General features: G+C 45.0%; 1 protein-coding gene across 3 annotated transcripts in view; it reads left to right on the top strand.

Moving 5' to 3' along the window:
* The window catches only part of CSF2RB (colony stimulating factor 2 receptor subunit beta), a 41,741-nt gene that overhangs the window by 8,006 nt on the left and 14,839 nt on the right, over positions 1-18,896 (top strand). For all 3 annotated transcript variants that reach the window (XM_053251667.1, XM_053251668.1, XM_053251670.1), the window contains 5 exons: positions 4,196-4,359; positions 7,256-7,410; positions 9,384-9,552; positions 16,319-16,454; positions 16,548-16,705. In XM_053251667.1, coding sequence (XP_053107642.1) covers positions 4,196-4,359; positions 7,256-7,410; positions 9,384-9,552; positions 16,319-16,454; positions 16,548-16,705 — 782 coding nt within the window. The remainder of the gene's footprint in view (positions 1-4,195; positions 4,360-7,255; positions 7,411-9,383; positions 9,553-16,318; positions 16,455-16,547; positions 16,706-18,896) is intronic.

Here is an 18,896-nt window from a genome sequence, read left to right as displayed (position 1 = left end):
AGGAATTCCCAGAAGTTGTGGATTACAACTCCCATAACCCCCAAGCAAAAGCCATAGCAGCTGGGAATTCTGGAAGTTGTAGTGAACAACATCTGGGGATCCTTGTTAGAGTTAACACTGTTAGAGACCCTTTGCTCTCTTCATAGAGTTCCTTGGGGAAAGGGGAAGCCATTGAGAATGCAGAATGGTCATTGTACAAAGAATGGGAAGCCTGCATCAGAAGAGAAGTGAAAGACAACTTCCTTCTCCATTGCATTAGGGTATATGCCTGCTGCAAAGACATGTTCATGTTCAATGAATGGGGATCATAATCAGCACAGGGCCTATGCACATCCCACCATATAATCACAGGGCTGTCTGTATGAGTCAAAATCTTGAAGAAGCAGGGCTCCTGATCAGTGCTCCCTGTAACGGGGATTTCCAAATGTTGTTTCTACAACTCTTACCATCCCCAGCCTGTTGCAGCTGGGGATGCCAGAAGTTGTAGTCAACAATTTCTCGGGGGGGGGGGGTCCCTGTTACAAGGAGCACAGCTCCTGATCACATGGTGAGAGGTCTTTACATACAAACAGTTGTGATTATACCACTGTTCAGTGGAAATGTTCTCAAAGCAGTTTACATAGAAAAAGAATAAGAAGATGGTTCCCTGTCCACAAAGGGCCCACAATCTAAAAAGGAACACAGGGTGGAGACCAGCAACAGCCACTGGAGAGATGCTGTGCTGGGGATGGATAGGGCCAGTTGCTCTCCCTCTGCTAAATAGAAAGTGAACCACCATTTTGAAATGTGCCTCTTGGCCAAGTTATCAGGAGTTATTACTGCAGACGTTCTATCTGGACCTTTCAAAGAATGTGTGAAGGTCTGGCAGGGTTGGCACATTCAACCACATTCTCCCCACCACATGCTAACCAGTAATGTACAAAATGTTTGCTGTTATGAAAAGGGGAGAGTCAGTAAGAAATAGAGGATGATCCTTTTGTGGTCTTCTTCAGAAGAAGGGGATGTCTCTCTCCACCTTCCTCTTCTGCTTTCTCTTGAAAGAGGAATTGCGATAGCCTGACAGGAAAAGGATGTCTGGTGAGGAAGAGAAGCAGGCAAAGTCTGTCAGAGACTAATTCTTACCCAACAGTTTAAAATAAGCCCCATTCAGACCTTATGTTGTACATGTCTGTATACCCATACATGTTTTGCTAATTGGGCAAAGAGGCACCTTTTTAACACAGTGATTCTCTTTATTTAGCAGGTGGAGACTAGAGTAACTGGTGGCCCTATCCACCAGCACCACAGTACCTCCAGTGACTGTTCCTGGTGTCTATCTTATGTTTCTTTTTTTAGTTTGTGAGCCCTTTGGGGACAGGCTGGGGCATATCTAGGGTAGGGCAGGCAGGGCATGTGCCCTGGGCGCCACTTGAAGGGGGCGCCATTTTTTAAAATTAAAAAAAAATTAAAAATGGCTGCCAAAAACAAAATGGCCACTGTGCATGCTAAAATGGCCTCTGTGAGGCCCTAGGCCATGCCAGGCCTCGCAGAGGCCAATTGAGCATGAGCGGTGGCCATTTTGTTTTTGGCAGCCATATTATATATATATATATATATATATATATATATATATATATATATATATATAAAAATGGCCACCACATATGCTCTAATGGTCCCTATGAGGCCCTCAGCCCGGGACAGGCTGCAGCGGTGAATTAAGAGGCCATCAGGGGGAGGGGGAACCTTTGCAGACCCCCCCATGGCCTTTAGGAAGCCCCCCGAAGGGGCTACAGGTATTTTTTTTTAATTTAACATAATATAGGTCACTGTACACATATTCAGTTTGGCACTATGTACAGAGAATCAGGGCTTGTGAATACTGAGCTGAAGCTTATGATCTAGGATTGTATTCATTTGCTCTTACTTTGCTTCTTATGATAAGTGAGTTAAATGTGATGTCTTAATAATATGGCTATTAATGGTGAGTTTGTCTCTGAATCAGTGTGAAATTCTTAGTATTAAGGCCCACTGGGAGTTTCTTGCTCTCTTTCTCTCATTTTAACTGTCCTTCTGAAATACTAGAATATATTCCAAGCAGTGACACAGTTTACTCTGCATATCCTTTAATTATTTTCAGAGTATCTGGGAAAAGTAAAATTCTCCATTTATTTTTAAAATTTATGTAATAGTGATGCTACAATGCATAGTAGAGAATTAGACAGGCACTTCTGTTTAGTTTTCCAAGTACACCTCCACATAGTATTTGGGTATTTCATGAGCCCCTGCATACTGAAATTTGTAGTTTTCCAGCATTTTTTGGTCTGGCTGCATCCACTGCTAAATAGCTTTTGAAATATTAAAAGATAAATGAGCTTGACTTGTATTTTTCAGCTGATATTATGGTAAAGTTAACTGGAAGATGGGTGTTAGATGTTTGGACAGGGGGCGCAATTTCAGTGCTTGCCCTAGGCCAGGGTTTCTCAACGTGGGTCCCCAGATGTTATTGGACTTTAACTCCCATAATCCCCAGCCCCAGTGGCCTTTGGTTGGGAATTATGGGAGTTGAAGTCCAATTACATCTGGGGACACACACGTTGAGAAACCCTGGCCTAGGCGCTATTTTCCCTAGATACGCACAGGGAGCCATCTTTCTTACTTACTTACTTATTTCTCTATGTAAACCGCTTTGGAAACTTTTGTTGAAAAGCGGTATATAAATATTTGTTGTTGTTTTTGTGTGAATGACTGTGCCTGTGCTCATGTTAAAACTGAACCTGGGCACAGGCCCCTCAAATGCATGGTGCAAACAGGAAGTGTGCTGTTGTCCCTGGGTTTTACATAACGTGTGAATGCCTGTACCTGTGTACAGATTTGTACCTGTGTACACTTTACACTTGCTGTACGAGTGTTGAACATAACATGTGAATGCGGCTATAGGGACAGCATATTTCCACATCATGGATCACCACGTGAGTACCCTAACATCCTGACACACACTATTACCCATCTGTTACCCATGTAGGTTTTTGTCTTCTTAAAGTGACCCTAAGACTTTGAAGGAAGCTTTTTAAAGAAAACATTTCACCCATTAAATTTCTCTGTGGTGGACTGCTAAAAAAGACATAAAACAGAGTGTCATTAAGACTGCTTCCAGATTATCAGGACTTAGATCTATTCTAGAGCATTATTGTAGCCCATGTGATGTTAATTAGTGGAAGGAGCTACCTTTTGGATCTTTATTTAGATTTGCTAGATCAGGAGGCTGCCTTGGAACCAAATGCAGTGTAAAAAACCACCCACCCACTCTCTATTATCTCATAAATGCTAATGTATTATAAGTAGGAAAGCCAGGAATTTATTTTCCCTATACAAATGGCAATCATTTAAAATCACAATAATTTATAACAATAACCAAGTGAAACATAACCTCATAAAACAGTTACACTTCCATTCTTTCAACAGTTCACTTTCCATAAAATGCATGTGGAAAAAACACACTGTTGTTGTGTGTGTTAAGCCTTGCCAGAAGTTTATCCTCTTATAGTTGGAATTCATCTGAAGAGTGTATAATCAATGTAGCTTGGATCTTTATTTAGATTTGCTAGAGACCAGGAGGCTGCCTTGGAACCAAATGCAAGCGCCTTGGAGATCTTGAACAAAAAGATCTAAAAGTGTTTCACATAGCAAAAAGTATGAGGAACTTGTTCCCTGTCCCAAAAGGGCTCTCAATCTTAAAACAACTTCAAGACCATGTCAACACAAAGGAGACACCAGCAACAATCACTGGAGAGATGATATGCTGGACTGAATTGAGACAGTTGCTCCCTGCTGCTAAATATATAAGAGAGCCACCTCTTTACAGAGATGCCTCTTGCCCAGTTAGTAGGGGTGAGGGTCAGTCCTGCTGAGTTTCAGCAGCAGAGCTGCATGAATGCACCTTCAGACCAGTGTCCCCTCAAACAAGGATTCCCAGATGTTGTTGACTACAACTCCCAGAATCCCCTGCTGCAATGGCTTTTGCTTGGGGATTATGGGAGTTGTTATTAACAACATCTGGGAATCCCTGTTAGAGGGAGCATTGCTTCAGACTATTTTCTGGGCCTCTGGCACTGAAGTGTCTTGGGTCTTCTCCACTTTTAAAAATAGCTTGGGATAGATCTAGCTGATAACTTTGTTGATCAGTAACTACATCAAAGCTCTTCTGTGCTTTCAGAAACCTCGCTCAGATGACATGCCATTCTCTATCAAATGACTCTTGGATAAATTGGAGCTGCTACAGAAACCAGTCAGAATTTGCTCCCTCTACGGAAAATACCTACATTTTCAAACCAGATCGGGAATTGGAAGTCCAACTGAACGTCAGCCTCCTCAGGAATGGTGTGTCTTAAAATCTCCTATGATAAATATTACAAGCATGGATTCATAAAACTTCATTTCCCTGTATCTGCTTAGAACCCAGAGATTCACGTAAGGATCTACTACAAGACTGTGAAGGATCCTTATCTTGCTGAAGCTCTATCTTTTTAGCCTTTTATTTCCCAGTATGACTTAGTAGCTGGGTAAGACAATAAGCATGAAGGACAACTCAGTCAGAAGATCATGGGAAGTACTAAACAGTCTACAAATTTACTTTCCCAAGAATGATGTATTTTAACTCCAAAATTAGCTTATAACTACTTATGGGTTTAAATTACATGCCTTCCTGTTCTCTTTCAATTACCTATGGGTAGTAGTAGCTACAACTCTGAATGTAGTTACTTTTCTCAAAATATATACTTTTTTCTGTGCTAGGTTGCTTTTCCTGCTTATAACTGTAGCCTTGGATGTAAAAAAGACTCAGGTTGAAATAATTGCTTTGCTAACTTGGCAAAGAGGCATCTTTTAACATGGTGATTCTCTTTATTTAGCAGGGGGAGAGTAACTGGCCCTATCCACCCCCAGCACCGTACTTCCAGTGACTGTTGCTGGTGTCTATCTTGTGTTTCTTTTTAGATTGTGAGCCATCTTATTTTAGACAGGGATTCATCTTATTTATTTATTATTTCTCTGTGTAAACCACCCTGAGCCATTTTTGGAAGGGTGGTATAATAATAATCCATCAGCCAATTACAAAAGGCAACTTTACTGGGAACAGCCTATATTCTGCGACAATATCTACAACAACAGCAACAACACTGACAATAAAATTCAGCCATCCCAGGTTCTTGGGAAGGACTCGATGTTTGGATAAAACAAACCAGTCAATAACACCTGTCCAACTGTGTAAATAAATAAATAAATAATAATAATGAAACAAAAATGTTTAGAAACAACTGGTGTCAGCAAAAACATTCAGATATTTATTAAAAAAAAGCAAAGAGCATGTGGAGTACACAGTTAACAATCAATGGTGAGACACTTGGACAGGTTAGCATTTTGCTAACTTTTGCTCTTATTGCATTTGTTCTTAGTGCCTGTTCTTGTGCAGCCAGTATTAAACCCTCTGTTTCTTTCTTCAAGTTGCCATTCTTAAGCCACTGCCAAGTATTGGTGATGTTTGATTTTTTGGTTATATTGTGCAAATATTGACCATGCAGTGGCTTATTTTTCCGTTTTTCTGCTCGGTTCTTGACTTGTTCTTTCTTGTAAGCCTGCTTTGTTTCATTGGTGTTTAATAGTTTCTTGTTATTGACCATTTTAAGTGCATCTTCTTCACTGTCCTTTATATATTCTTCAAGGCCTCTTTTCTCCTCCTCTACTGTTGTGGTTTATGGTGGTTATTGGTGGTTCAATTTCTATACCACCCTTCCAAAAATGGCTCAGGGTGGTTTATTATTTCTCAGGGCAGAGAAATAATAAATAAATAAGATGGATCCCTGTCCCCAAAGGGCTCACAATCTAAAAAGATAGATACCAGCAACAGTCACTGGAGGTACTGTGCTGGGGGTGGATAGGGACGTAACTCTCCCCCTGCTAAATAAAGAGAATCACCACATTAAAAGGTGCCTCTTTGCCAAGTTAGCAGGGGTTATATTATATCGGCACAGTAATGCCAGTATAATTAAGATGAGGAGTTGTTTCTACATTCTACCATTATAAGACCTGAACATTCTATTGCTTATAAAACCAAAAGTATACATCCAATCCCAGCGGACCATCCGGGCACGTGGGATTGCGTGCCCTGACCTGCCCTGACCCAACAGCAAGATAGCTTGTGGGGAACGCGAGCTGCTGCTGGCTTCCCCGCCACCCGCTGCCATGACCTTCTCACTGATCATGAGAAAGGGTTCATTGTCTTCTTGAACTGATCCTAACTCAAAGCTGAAATCCTAAGCATACTTGTTGGAATAGGGGTCGGCTGAAACTACTGAGACATAGAATTAGGGTGTAATAAGTGCACCATTGGGGAGGAGAGCTGATCTTGCAGTAGCAAGCTTGACTTGTCCCCTTTGCTAAGCAGAGTCTGCCCTGGGTTGCATTTGAATGGGAGATGACATGTGAGCACTATAAGATATTCCTTTTAGGGATGGGACCATTCTGGGGAAAACATCTTCATGCTTGTATGCCAAAGGTTCCAAGTTTCCTCCCTGGCATCTCCAGATAGGGAGACTCCTGCCTGTAACCTTGGCGAAGCTGCTTCTAGTCTGTGTAGACAATACTGAGCTAGATGGACCAATGGTCTGACACAGTATATGGCAGCTTCCTAAATATTTAAGATTCACAGGTCCCTGAATGCACTGATTGTTCTCCAACAGCATTTCACACAACCATCTGAGGTGCAGTTTTCATTTCTATGGAACCTGTTTCCTTATTCACCTCCTTTTCACAATGGCCTCAGAACGAACCTAGCATTGAATAAGTGTGGGTGATAATCTCAAGGTGCTGAGACATCTCACCATGGCCTATCAGGAAGGTGGCTAAGGTGAGCAGTTTATATTGTTAACAGTTGCCTAAACCAAGGGTTCCCAACTGGTGGTACTTCTGATGTTGCTGAACTACAACTCCCATCATCCCCAAACACAGTAAATTGTAGTTGGAGAGGATGGGAGTTGTAGTTTAGCAACATCTGGAGTACCATCGGTCGGGAACCCCTGGTCTAAAAGAAAGAGTTTTGGCAGATGCATTTTATTGTAACAAGTTCAGAAAAATTGTAGCCACTGAAATTCGCTCTTCTGCACAACAATTAAAAGTACAAAAGCACCACCTCTTCTGCTTCTGATCATCCTTGGTAGATCTGGCCCTTTTCATATGAGCCAAAGATTAACCTGCACCTTTTTGAAATTCACTCTTTCAGTCCAGCCTCCTCCCCCAAAGGAACTAAATGTCAGTGTCAAAAAAGGTTACTTCTTGCTGACATGGAAACCTGGTGGTAGGACTCAGAGAATCAATTCATTGGAAGATGCCCTGGACTTTGAAGTAGCCTACAAACGGAGCTGGGAGCCCTGGCAGGTATCTATGATCATTTATATGTCAGCTTCACATGATCACTGGGAAGTCTGGTTCTTGGGGAATGCATGCTTCTGGTAAGCATGTTGTGTGAATGCTTCAACTGCCAGTTCCCGAGCTCTCTGCCCAACTTTTGCCCATCTTCTGTAATCAAGATTTGAAATTGGGTGGAGAAGTGTGACGAAAGTCAGATGGAGGCCTTTGAGAACTGGTGACTGGTGACACGATACGTCTCCCAGGAGCATGCACTCCCTGAAAACTGGACTTCTCTGTGCTCCTGCGAAGCTGCCCATAAACTCATGGCAGCATGTCTGTTTCTCCTTATGTAATGCAACTAATAAAAATCAAAGTGACCAGTATATTATGCAGCAAAAGTAGCTATAATATATCAGCAATGAAAGCAGTTAAGGCCAGACAGAGCATTTGTGCTGAGTTCCAGCATTTACATGTCTTAGATGGATTCCATAAGTGTAGCCATATTATGGCTACACTAGGCATGATAGTGGAGATCCTCTATCTTTTAAAACTTTGGCAAATAACAGCTAGGGCAGCAGGATCAGGATCATGGTGTTGTGAGAGAGGGGAGTTAACCCTGTTTTCTGTACCATTTTCCCAATAAAAATTGCTCCCCCTGACTGCTATATGCCGTATTAGGGAAAACGTATGTGAACAGGCTGTTTTTGTAGCAGTAAAAATGACCAAGAATCCTGAAATACTTTCAAGACTAACAAATTATTGTGCTGTGAGCTTTTGTTGTATATCCCATACGTCATCACTTCCGAATGCTTTTAACAGAAACCTAAACAGGAAATGGTAGAGAGCTAGATATGTTATCTTCTGTTAAACTTCCTTGTAATGCCCAGTTCTCATTTGAAGTCGACAGTTTGTCTTTTAATACAGATGCATAGTGTTTGAAGTATATACATCGCCTTCTTTGTCCTTAAAAGAGCCAAAGATGAGCTCCTTTCATAAGGAGCCAATACAGGAAGTCCTCAGATTTACAACACAGTGATGCTATTCCCATGATCAATGGAAAGCAAGCTAAGCTGCCTTAGCCTGCTTTCCGTTGATCATGGGAACCACCAGGCTTGCAGGCAAGCCCAGTGCTCCCAAGGTGGCTAGCCCGCCTAAAACACCCTCCCCTTAAATGAGGTTAACGGAGCATGTGCTCCATTAACCTCATTGTGTTGCTCGTGTGTCGTCACAGCACACACATGAGTAGACCACTGGCTGGGAGGCTGCAAGCAGCCTCCTGGGCTCGGAGGTCTCTCTGGGATGCCCCACATGCTCGCACGGGGCATCCTGGGACCTCCAGGGGCCGTGTGCCCCCCAGTTCCTCCAGCCCCCGCTGGCTCCGTGATGGAGCTGGCAGTCATGTGTGTGGCCAACCTGGCCGCTCAAGGCTACGAGCTCGATCGTCTGTGGGGTGACCAATGTATTATTCATGAATTGTGGGAAGAGCTTTAGTGGTTCCTGAAAACTATACAGACGTTACCAAAAAAGGGCACTGAACATGCTTACAATGATGAAAACAGGTTGGAAGTACCACTTTGGTGCATCATTCAACCTCCCACACACACACACACACACGCCATGCTGCTCATGGTTACAGTGGCACTCGTCTGAAAAGGGAAATGCCATAACCATGATGGAGGGCATTTCCATGTTGAGCAGCCTGAAGTAATCCCTCTGAAGGCTAAGATGCAGCAGCAACTGCTGCTGCCAAGACTGCCAGTTTCAATAACAATGTGAGCCTGAGCCATCATTGTTGCTGCCTCCTCCTCTAGAGCACACACCAGCTGCCATCTTAATGGGGCTTCCCTTCCCACAACAAATGTTGTAATGTTGAAATGCAGTTGTAAAGTTGGAACAAGGTGGCAAAGTATTAATGTCTTAAGGGCCATTCGTCTTAACTTTTGTGGCCATGGAAAGGCCTCCTTTCCTTTCTTCATGCCCATCTTTCTCTCCATTCCCAGAAATCTTCCTCTGTGTTGGTCTCAAAAACCTCCTGCAGCCTCCCGCATAATAACCTTGTGCCTGGGAGCATCTACGTTGCCCGTATTCGAAGCAAACCAAATCAAGACAGTGGCCTTTCTGGCTATTACAGTGAATGGAGCTCTGAGGTATCTTGGAAAACACAGAAAGGTAATCCTACAGAGAGATGGCGGATCATATAAATGTTGATGGAAGTGTGATGAAATTTGGGGTCAAGCAGACATTGGAAAGGCTGTGTTCTAAGCAGCTGGAAGAGCTGGAAATTAAGGAAGAAAATAGATGTTAACAGCAGAGGCTGTTAATCAAAATCCGAACCTCAGTCTCATTCTCTTCCTCTGTTTATCATGCTATAACTGTTGCTTTCGCAAGTGGAAGACAATGAAGTAGAGTGTGTCATACACATTTTGTATCACAAGGCATTATGGGGAGAGATAAGAAGACCCGGGAAGTTATTTCCCATGACAACCCAGTGTTTGCCATAGTATCTGCTTTTGTTCTAAGATTATTTCATATCAGTCAATTTTCTTATGATTGTTAGTAGTGTATGCAGTCCATACCAGTTACATTTCTATGTGCTGTCACAACTTGTGCAAACTTTGTATTAAGCCAGGGATTCTCAACCTTGGGTCTACAGATGTTATTGGACTTTAACTCCTACAATCCCCAACCAAAGGCTATTGGGGCTGGAGATTATGGGAGTTAAAGTCCAATAACATCTGAAGTCCAACAACATCTGGGAACCCAAGATTGAGAATCCCTGTATTAAGCAGTACCTCAGTGCTAGCAATAATGGCATTATCAAAGGTTTGGGACCCCTTTTATCTCAACTATTGTCCTGCCCACTCTCTTTTTGCTCGTTCAAATGCTGACTCATCAGAACCTTCAGTTTCTAGTGAAGCCTGGATGCTCCTGTGCTTGTGTTTTCAATTACAATTGCAATTGTATAGTGGGAATGGTAGAGTTATGGTTCCCATGATGCAATGTGACTGGGAGTGAACTATCCACAGCCCCTGAGCAGCCTATAGACTATGAATCTCAGGCAGAGACCCTCCTTGCTTCATCACTGAGAAGTCTAGCAGCAGACCTGGAGGGAATGCAATCAGTGCTAGCTATTTATTTATTTATTTATTTATTTATTTATTTATTTATTTATTTATTATCATATTTTTATACCACCTGATATGTACATCTCTAGGCGGTGTACAAAATTTTAAAAACACAGATTTAAATACACAAGACACAATAAAAAGTATAAAACAGTTAATTAAAACAAATTATATTAAAATTAATTTAAAAGCCTGTGAAAACATGAAAATCTTGAGGGTCTTCCTGAAAACAAACAGAGAAGGAGATGCTCTTATTTCAGCAGAGAGCATATTCCAAAGCTCTGGGACAGCCACAGAGAAAGCCCGGTCCTGAGTTGCCACCAGACAAGCTGGTGGCAACCTTAACCAGACCTCTCCAGAAGATCGTAACAGGGTTCATGGCAAAGGAGACTCTCTCTTAAATAGCCTGGACCTAAGCCATTAAGGGCTTTATAGGTAACTAGTGTTTTTAAGCCCGTTAGAATAACGGGTGCTAGACTATTCTCCCTCTTTTCATGCATTGTGTGTGTGTATGTGTGTGTGTGGGTGGGGTTTTTTATGCTGTGCTGTTGGGGGGGGGAGTGCTGGTCTCGCTTGTGGCCACTGCCTCAGTTTTTTATTTTTTAAATTAATGTAGTGTGTTGTGCTTTGTGTTACTTTTTGTGGCTGTTGTAGTGCTTAGTGTTACTTTTATGTTGTTGTGGTTCTGATCGGGGGGGGGCGAGGCGGTGGGGGAAAGAGAGCAGGAGCGACAGAGACGGCACCGGGGAGACAGGGACCATACTCCGGGGGCCGAGCGGAGGCTGTTCCGTTAAAGCCTGAAAGGGTTAAAGCTGCCCCCGCCGTTGCAGCGAAACTCCCACCCTTCCTCCCAGCTTCAGTGACCACCTCACCCTGGCCCTTTTCAGCTGGCTGAAGGAAAACTGGCATAGAAGAGGGAGAGAGAAGATTGCAAGCAGTGCTTCTCTCTCTGCAATGCCTCTTCCTGAACTGGCGCTTTGGACGGAAAGGACGCCTCTTGCGTCCTTTCCGCCCAAAGCGGCAGTTCGGGCAGAGTCTGTGCAGAGAGAGGAGCTCTGCCTGCGTGCTCCTCACTTCCTCTTCAATGCCGGTATTTCATCATCCAGCTTACATGGGACAGGGTAAGGTGGTTTTGGAAGTTGGGAGGGAGGCTGGGAGTTTGGCGGCGGCGGGGGCAGCATTCTCCCTGTCAGGCTTTTTCGGAACAGCCTCCACTCGGCCCCCGGAGTTTGCTTCGGGGTTTGTCTCGTTCAGGTCCTGCTGGTTGGTCCTCGTTTTCCCGGTGGCCTCGTTGGTGTTCGTTTTCCCGGTGCTCGTGTTTCTGGCTTGTTTTCCTCGTTGGTGTTTTCCTGCTTTTTCCCTGGTACCAGCAAGCGTGTCTCCCTTGCCCTGTTCTGCGCAGGCGCAGAACAGGGCAGGGAGGCACGGACACACGCTTGGTGTCCGTCCACGGACGGACACCAAGCGTTTTATTAGAGAGGATAACCAGCACTTTTGTATTTCACTCAGAAACATATCAGCAGTCAGTGCAGTACTTTCAAAACCGGTGTTATATGTTCCCTACGTGTTGTCCCAGAGACCAATCTGGCTGCTGCATTCTGTACCAATTGTAGTTTCCGGACTGCATAAAAAGGCAGCCCCACATAGAGCTCTTTGCAGTAGTCAAGCCTGGAAGTTGCCAGCATATGTACCACTGTTTTAAGGTCATTCACCTCTAAGAATGGGCATAGCTGATGTATCAGCTGAAGCTGATAAAAAGCACTCCTAGCCACTGCCTCAACCCGAGAAACCAGGGAAAGCTTTGGATCCAAGAGTACTCCTAAGCTACATACCTGATCTTTCAGGTGGAGTGTAACCCCATCCAGAACAGGCAGATCTAAACCAACTCTTGGGTCTTGGCCACCCACAGTCAAAACCTCCATATTATTTGGATTCAATCTCAATTTGTTATCCATCATCCAGCCCATTACTGCCTCCAGCAGGCATTTAGGGAAGATCAGAGGCATTCTAACCCCCGGACCTTGGGGCCCTGGTCCTTGGCCTCCAAGGTCTGGGGGCCCCTCTAAATGGCCGGGTAGACCTCCGGCAGCCACCTCGCCCCACTGAACCTCAATCCCCCCCCAATTACAGCTGTCACATGGCCGAGTGATGGCTGCCAGTGGGTGAGCAGAGCAGTCCTTCTCCGTTTCCCCTATACCTCCTCCGGCAGTGCTGGGAGCAGCCAGATTGATGCTGGGCCTGTCCGCTCGGGCCACCGTCTTCTGCCAACTGCAAGGTGTGCCTGCACAGTTGAGAGAGCGTCACAAACCTGTGACATCACAGGCTTGCAATGATCTCTCAACTGCACAGGCATGACTCGCAGTTGGTAGAAGTCACTGGCCTGAGCAGACGGGCCGAGCGTGTCGGCAGTGTGACCACCCAGTAACGAAGTCTAGGAGGATAGTTCACAAATAAACTGGGTTGCAGAAGCGAAACATGGCTCAGAAATATTTCTCTCTCTGGCTCAGGCTGAAAGCTGTCGACACGAGGGATGACATACGTTGCCTTGCAGCGACTAACTGCAAGCTATAGATGTGCTTTATAGTCCAAGCTGATAACTCTCAGCTGGCAGGGATTCAAGGCTTCTAGCTGTGCTTGCCGTCTTGTGACGCACCTCTGCTGTGGAGTCAGTGGGGGCTATTGCACAGCTCCTCTTCCAGTTCATCCGTTGCTGTCTCTGCTGCCTCAGACTGCTGTGCCTGCTCTGAAACATCAGCCGGACCTGCCTCAGCTGTCTCTTGGGAACTGACAGCTGGGCTCTGCTCCTCAAGCACCCCTACATCGGCTGAAGGGCTGTCAGCTTCCCCTTCCTCCTCGCTATCTGAGAGTGAAGGCGTGACACAGCGTTGCTCTGGCTGCCGCCACTGCTGGAGGGGGGAGAGCGGAGAAGGACTGCTCTGCTCACCCCTGGCAGCCACCCCTCAGCCACGCGGCGGCTGTAATAATAATAATAATTTTTAAACCAGAGCTTCAGTGAGCCCCCCCCCCCAAATAGGTTTTGGGGGGGGCTTGTGTGGGGGGAGGGCTCGTGGTTGGGAGGTCCGGGCACCCAAATCACCTAGGTGTACCCCTGGGGAAGATATGCTGTTTCCTGATGAGGTCAACATGGAGAAGTAGATCTGGGTGTCATCAGCATATTGATAACACCCAGCACCAAATCTCCGGATGATCTCTCCCAGTGGTTTCATGTAGATGTTAAAGAGCATTGGAGATAGTATGGAGCTTTATGGAACTCCACACTTTAGTTCTCACTTTGTAGAACAACAATCTCCAAGCAACACCATCTGGAATCTACCAGAGAGGTAGGAGCGGAACCACTGTAAAACAGTGCCACCCAATCCCACCTCCCTCAGGCGACCCAGAAGGATACCTGGTCGATGGTATCAAAAGCCTCAAAGAGATCCGAAAGTATACCCAGAGTCACTCTCCCTCCGTCAATAGCCAGTTGGAAATCATCCATCAGGCCGACCAAGGCAGTCTCAACCCATAGCCCACACGAAAGCCAGTTTGAAATGGCTAGATAGGCAAGGGGCTGCAGAAAGGCCCTGGAGACTCTTGTACATGCATTCCTAGTTCACAGTTGCATGGTCACATCAAAACTTACAGTGTAGGGCGTAGTCAAATGCATGTGTATTAAAGCATGGATGCCCTTTGTGTGGGCTGTATCCTAGACGGAGAAGATCAGCTCCTCTCCATGTGATTTTTTCATAAATCTGTCTCATGGCAGTTTCGTAAACATTGCTTCTTCTTTTTTCCTCTCTCACAATTGCTCCTGTACCAGCAGCATAATGCAAAAATGTCAAGTGAGAATTTTTTCCTGGAGGAGGTGAAAGAGCAGGGCCTGAAAGTGATCATAGGATAGTACATCATCCATACAAGACATGAGATAATGCAACATGCTAGGAGTTACGTACAAAGTGTCTAAACATGTTCTTCTGCTCCGTATTTTCATTTATTTAAAAAACATATTCAACAACATTTTACTTTATATAGCATAAAACATATCATAATACACAACTCACACAAGAATTGCATACATACACACATGAGAATTACTCATTTGCAAGGAAATACAATCCTTATCTAACCATTAAGGAGCCTAACACATAATTGTCACCTTTGTATTGAAATCAATACAGCTAACCTTACACAAATGTAAGAAAAGTGGGTTTCTCTCATTTAATTATATAGGCTTATTCTTTTCCAGCAAGCCTAACATTCTATACCCATTGGGGGCTTGAACCCTTGCCCTGAAGAGAACTATCTGTTTGTTGCCTGCTCCCTTCCAAGGGAACTATCTCAATTTCCCTTGTGCTCTATGTTCAAAAAGGTGATGATCAGTGGGGTGTATATGCAGGGGTATTGCTACGTATGTAAAAGATCCAGGACTCAGGCCCATAGCCTCCTCTTTGATAATTAAACTCAATCACACACACACACACACACACACACACACACACACACACACACACACACGTTATGTATGTTTTTAATTATGTATGGGGTGTTTTTGTTTTTTTTAAGTCTGATATAATAAATATGGCACCTATGAAGGTGGAAGCAGCAGAGAGCTAAGTGAAGCTCGGAGCTCTCTCCTCTGCTCTGTGCAAGTGCCTCCACTGCTGTGCTTCTTTTCTGGAAGAGGTCATGGAGGAGTGGGGTGGCTGATGAGATTCAGGGCTCTGAGCAATCCACTGGGGGCCCAGGCCCCATGGGCCACCCCCTAATGCAGCCCCTGCCCCCCTCCCATTTTGATAATTAAACATTTTCATGCTCTCTAAAGGAATCCAGTGCAAGGAATCCAGTTTTTGAAGTTATTAACCACCAGTGCTTCTACCAGTGTCTGGCAGTATGCAGAACTAGGATGCCAATGATTTGATCTGGGCATCTGCCCAGGTGGCCCAATGCGACCACTGCTTCTGTGTGTATATGTAGTACAAGGCAGGGTTTCTTAACCTTGGGCCCCATATGTTGTTGGACTACAACTCCCATCATCCCCAGATATGGCCTTTGTGGCTGAGGATGATGGGAGTTGTAGTCCAAAAACATCTGGGGGCCCAAAGTTAAGAAACCTTGGTATGAGGGAATTCAGACCACCCTCTGCTGTGGACCTGCCAGTTTTATGTTTCCAGCCTCTTGCTGCTTGTGCCTTAGCAGCTCATAAAATAGAAAGTGCTGTGGCATCCTTGTGTCAGGCTAGTTATGTATTTGTATGTGTGGAGTAACGTGTTAACATCATGAGGGCATCTCTCCATCACGGTGCATAGTTTGGCTCCTTCTCCATGCCTGACCTATGTGAGGGGTGTCATTAGCATGCTGTCTAATGACTGGTGCAGGGGTTGCCATGGACACGGGAAGAGTGACTGGCAGGGTTGCACCTCTCAGGGGCTTTTTCTCAACTTCCTCCTCCTCTCTTTTGCTGGACTACCGTAGGGTCCCAACCAGTGTTCCCTGTAACAGGTATTCCCAGATGTTGTTGGCTTTAACTCCCATAATTCTCAGCCAAAGGCCACTGCAGCTAGGGATGATGGGAGTTGTAGTCAGCAAATATCTAGGAAACCCTGTTACAGGGAAGCACTGGTCTCAATTACGTTAAACAAGCTATCTGAGTATGTCAGCCTAACTACAGAGTAGGATTGTCCAGCCCATAGAGCTTCTTCATTCCTAGTAGTGCTCTTTATCAAACCCTCCATTACGCTTCCTTCCTTTGTTAGCTGTTTTCATACTCTGCATGTCCCAGTTCAGGGCTTTTTTTCTTGTTTCCCCATCAGCCGATGAAGCTCAACCCAAAAACGTCCGCTGTCTGTTCAATGGCATTGATACACTAAAATGCAGCTGGGAGGTGAAGCAAGAGATCACCAGTTCTGTCTTGTTCTCGCTCTTCTACAAAGCCAGCCCAGAATCAAAGTAAGTAAACTTCTTTTGAGTCGTCATGATCCCTCAGAATCTGCTTGCCTTTTCGTGGCGTTAATTTCTACCTGCCACATTTCTGTCCCTCAGTGAGACGGAATGCTCTCCAGTCCATGAAAAGGAATTGACTCCCATCAGCCGCCATGTATTGCAAAGCTGTGAAATCAATGTCACCGACCCCAACAGCCAATACATCGTATCTGTACGGTCAAAAGAGGAGATGGTCATGAGGACACCCATGTACCACAGTAAGACCTCTTTAGAAACTGCACAGTCTTGAAACAACATATGTTATGCATTTTATTTTATATCTGCATCTCCTTACTGCCTGTCACCAATAAGTGCTAAAGTGGCACACTGCGATAAAAATATACAATACACTGAAAAGCATTTAAACCCCAAGCAAGAAGAAAAAGCAAGCAAGCAAGCCAGTAAAACAGACCCAAAGGCAATCAAGTAGAAGTCCCCAGACACTAAGACACACACCACATTCTCCAAAAGCCTCAAAGAAGAAAATAGCTTATGAGTTGACTGCCTATGGAAGGCTGATAGAGGGTAGGGAGCAAACCTCTCCAGAAAGAACATTCCTAATTCTGGGGGCAATCACTGAAAAGGTCCTGTCCTCCTCAGCTTCAGCAGAAGCTGGCACATGTAACAGCACCCCCATCTAGTCTAACAGGATGGAGAGATTCTTTTAGGAACAGTTGGTCCTTCACATATCAAAGCCCTAAGCCTCTGAGGCCTTTCAAGTTAGTAAATGCCACCGGAACTGCCTGTGCAATTCTTACAAACTGGAGTGATAAGTTCATGCTGAGTAGCTCCTGATATTAATATGGTTACCACATTTTATACTGTTGGTTGTTGTTATTATTTTTTGTTTACACAATCAGGCAGGTGTTATTGACTGGTTTGTTTTATCCAGACATCAGGTCCTTCCCGAGGACCCAGGATGGCTGAATTTTGTTATCAATGTTGTTGTTGCTGCTGCTGCTGCTGCTGCTGTTGCTGTTAATATACCGCTTTTCAACAGAAAAATTCTCAAAGCAGTTTACAAAGAAAACAAAGAATAATAGGAAGAGAATGGTTAAACACATTCTAAAAAGTGAAGTTTCCAAATACTCTTCAGGGGCAGCCCCATGTAAAGAGCACTGTAGTAGTCTAGAGAAGTTTTTTTTTTAACCACATTTTTTATATCCTGCTCTTTCTCCAAGGAGACCAGAGTGTTATACTACATACTTCGGTTTCTCCTCACAACAACCCTATGAAGTAGGTTAGGCTGAGAGAAAAGTGACTGGCCCAGAGTCACCCAGCAAGTATCTTGGCTGAATGGGGATTTGAACTCAGGTCTCCCCGGTCCAAGTCCAGCACTCTGACCACTACACCACACTGGCTCTTATGACTAAGGCATGAATAACAGTGGTCAGATTTGCCTTTTCAAGAGTGCAGCCAGTGCACTAACCAAAGCTGTGCAAAGGCACCTCTGGCCACAGCTGTTAGGAGCAGAGCTTGGTCCAGGAGAACCCCCAGACTGCACACCTGTTCCTTCAGAGGGAGTGCTGCCCTATCTAGAACAAGCTAAATCACCTCTCCCTGGTTAGCTCTCCTGCTGACCAATAGTACCTTGATCTATATCAGAGACTCTCATCTTGGTTCTGTGATGTGAGATTAGACAGCCAGGTATAAGAGACTGGGCACTTTCAGGAGCAACGCCCCAAACTGTTGCATGCCCTTCCTACAGATATCTGCCAGGCTCCCTGTCTTCTTGTTTTCAGATGTCTATTAAAGACCTTTTTATTCCAACAAGTGTATGAGGCTGTTCTCACGCACAGCAGAAAGGTTCCCCCTGTGCGTGGAAATCACTGGGAGCTGCTTGGCTCCTGGCAGCATCATGGCAGCAAGCCCACCTCTGGAGCTCGCCTTCAAAATGAAGTTAAGGGAGCAAGCGCTTTGGGGGATCTTTTGGATCGTTTTTTGGATCGTCTTCAAGGGATGTGCACAGAACTGGTGACTGCCAGTTCTAAGGTGGGGGGGATATATCTTACCCCGCCACATTTCCCCCACCAGCTCTGCCTTTTAAAATGGTCTGGCAGGGCAGCAGCATACTTCCTTGCCACTCGGACCAGAAGTGACTGGAAGTGCCTGGTGCGCCTGCGCACACATCACTCCCACCATAAAGGGCACCCAAACTGGTTCCGTGCACATCTCTATCATCTGCCAGCCCCGGCTGCTTGCAGCCAGGGCTGGCATACTGCAGGGCTCCCAGCTGGTGTCAGGGGATCCCCATAATGCACCACACAGTCACGCTTTGCATTATGGGAGTTCTAGGGGACAGGGTGACACACCCTGGCTACCGCCCCTCCTCACTGCCCAAGGGGGCAGCTGCATGTCTGGGCACGCAAATCCACTCCCAGACCAGCAGTCTGGATCGTCTGTGGGGAA

This window comes from Hemicordylus capensis, chromosome 5, assembly GCF_027244095.1.
Source record: "Hemicordylus capensis ecotype Gifberg chromosome 5, rHemCap1.1.pri, whole genome shotgun sequence".
Taxonomy (NCBI): Eukaryota; Metazoa; Chordata; class Lepidosauria; order Squamata; family Cordylidae; genus Hemicordylus; species Hemicordylus capensis.
Note: the sequence above shows the minus strand (reverse complement) of the source record. Positions and strands in the feature narration are given on the sequence as shown.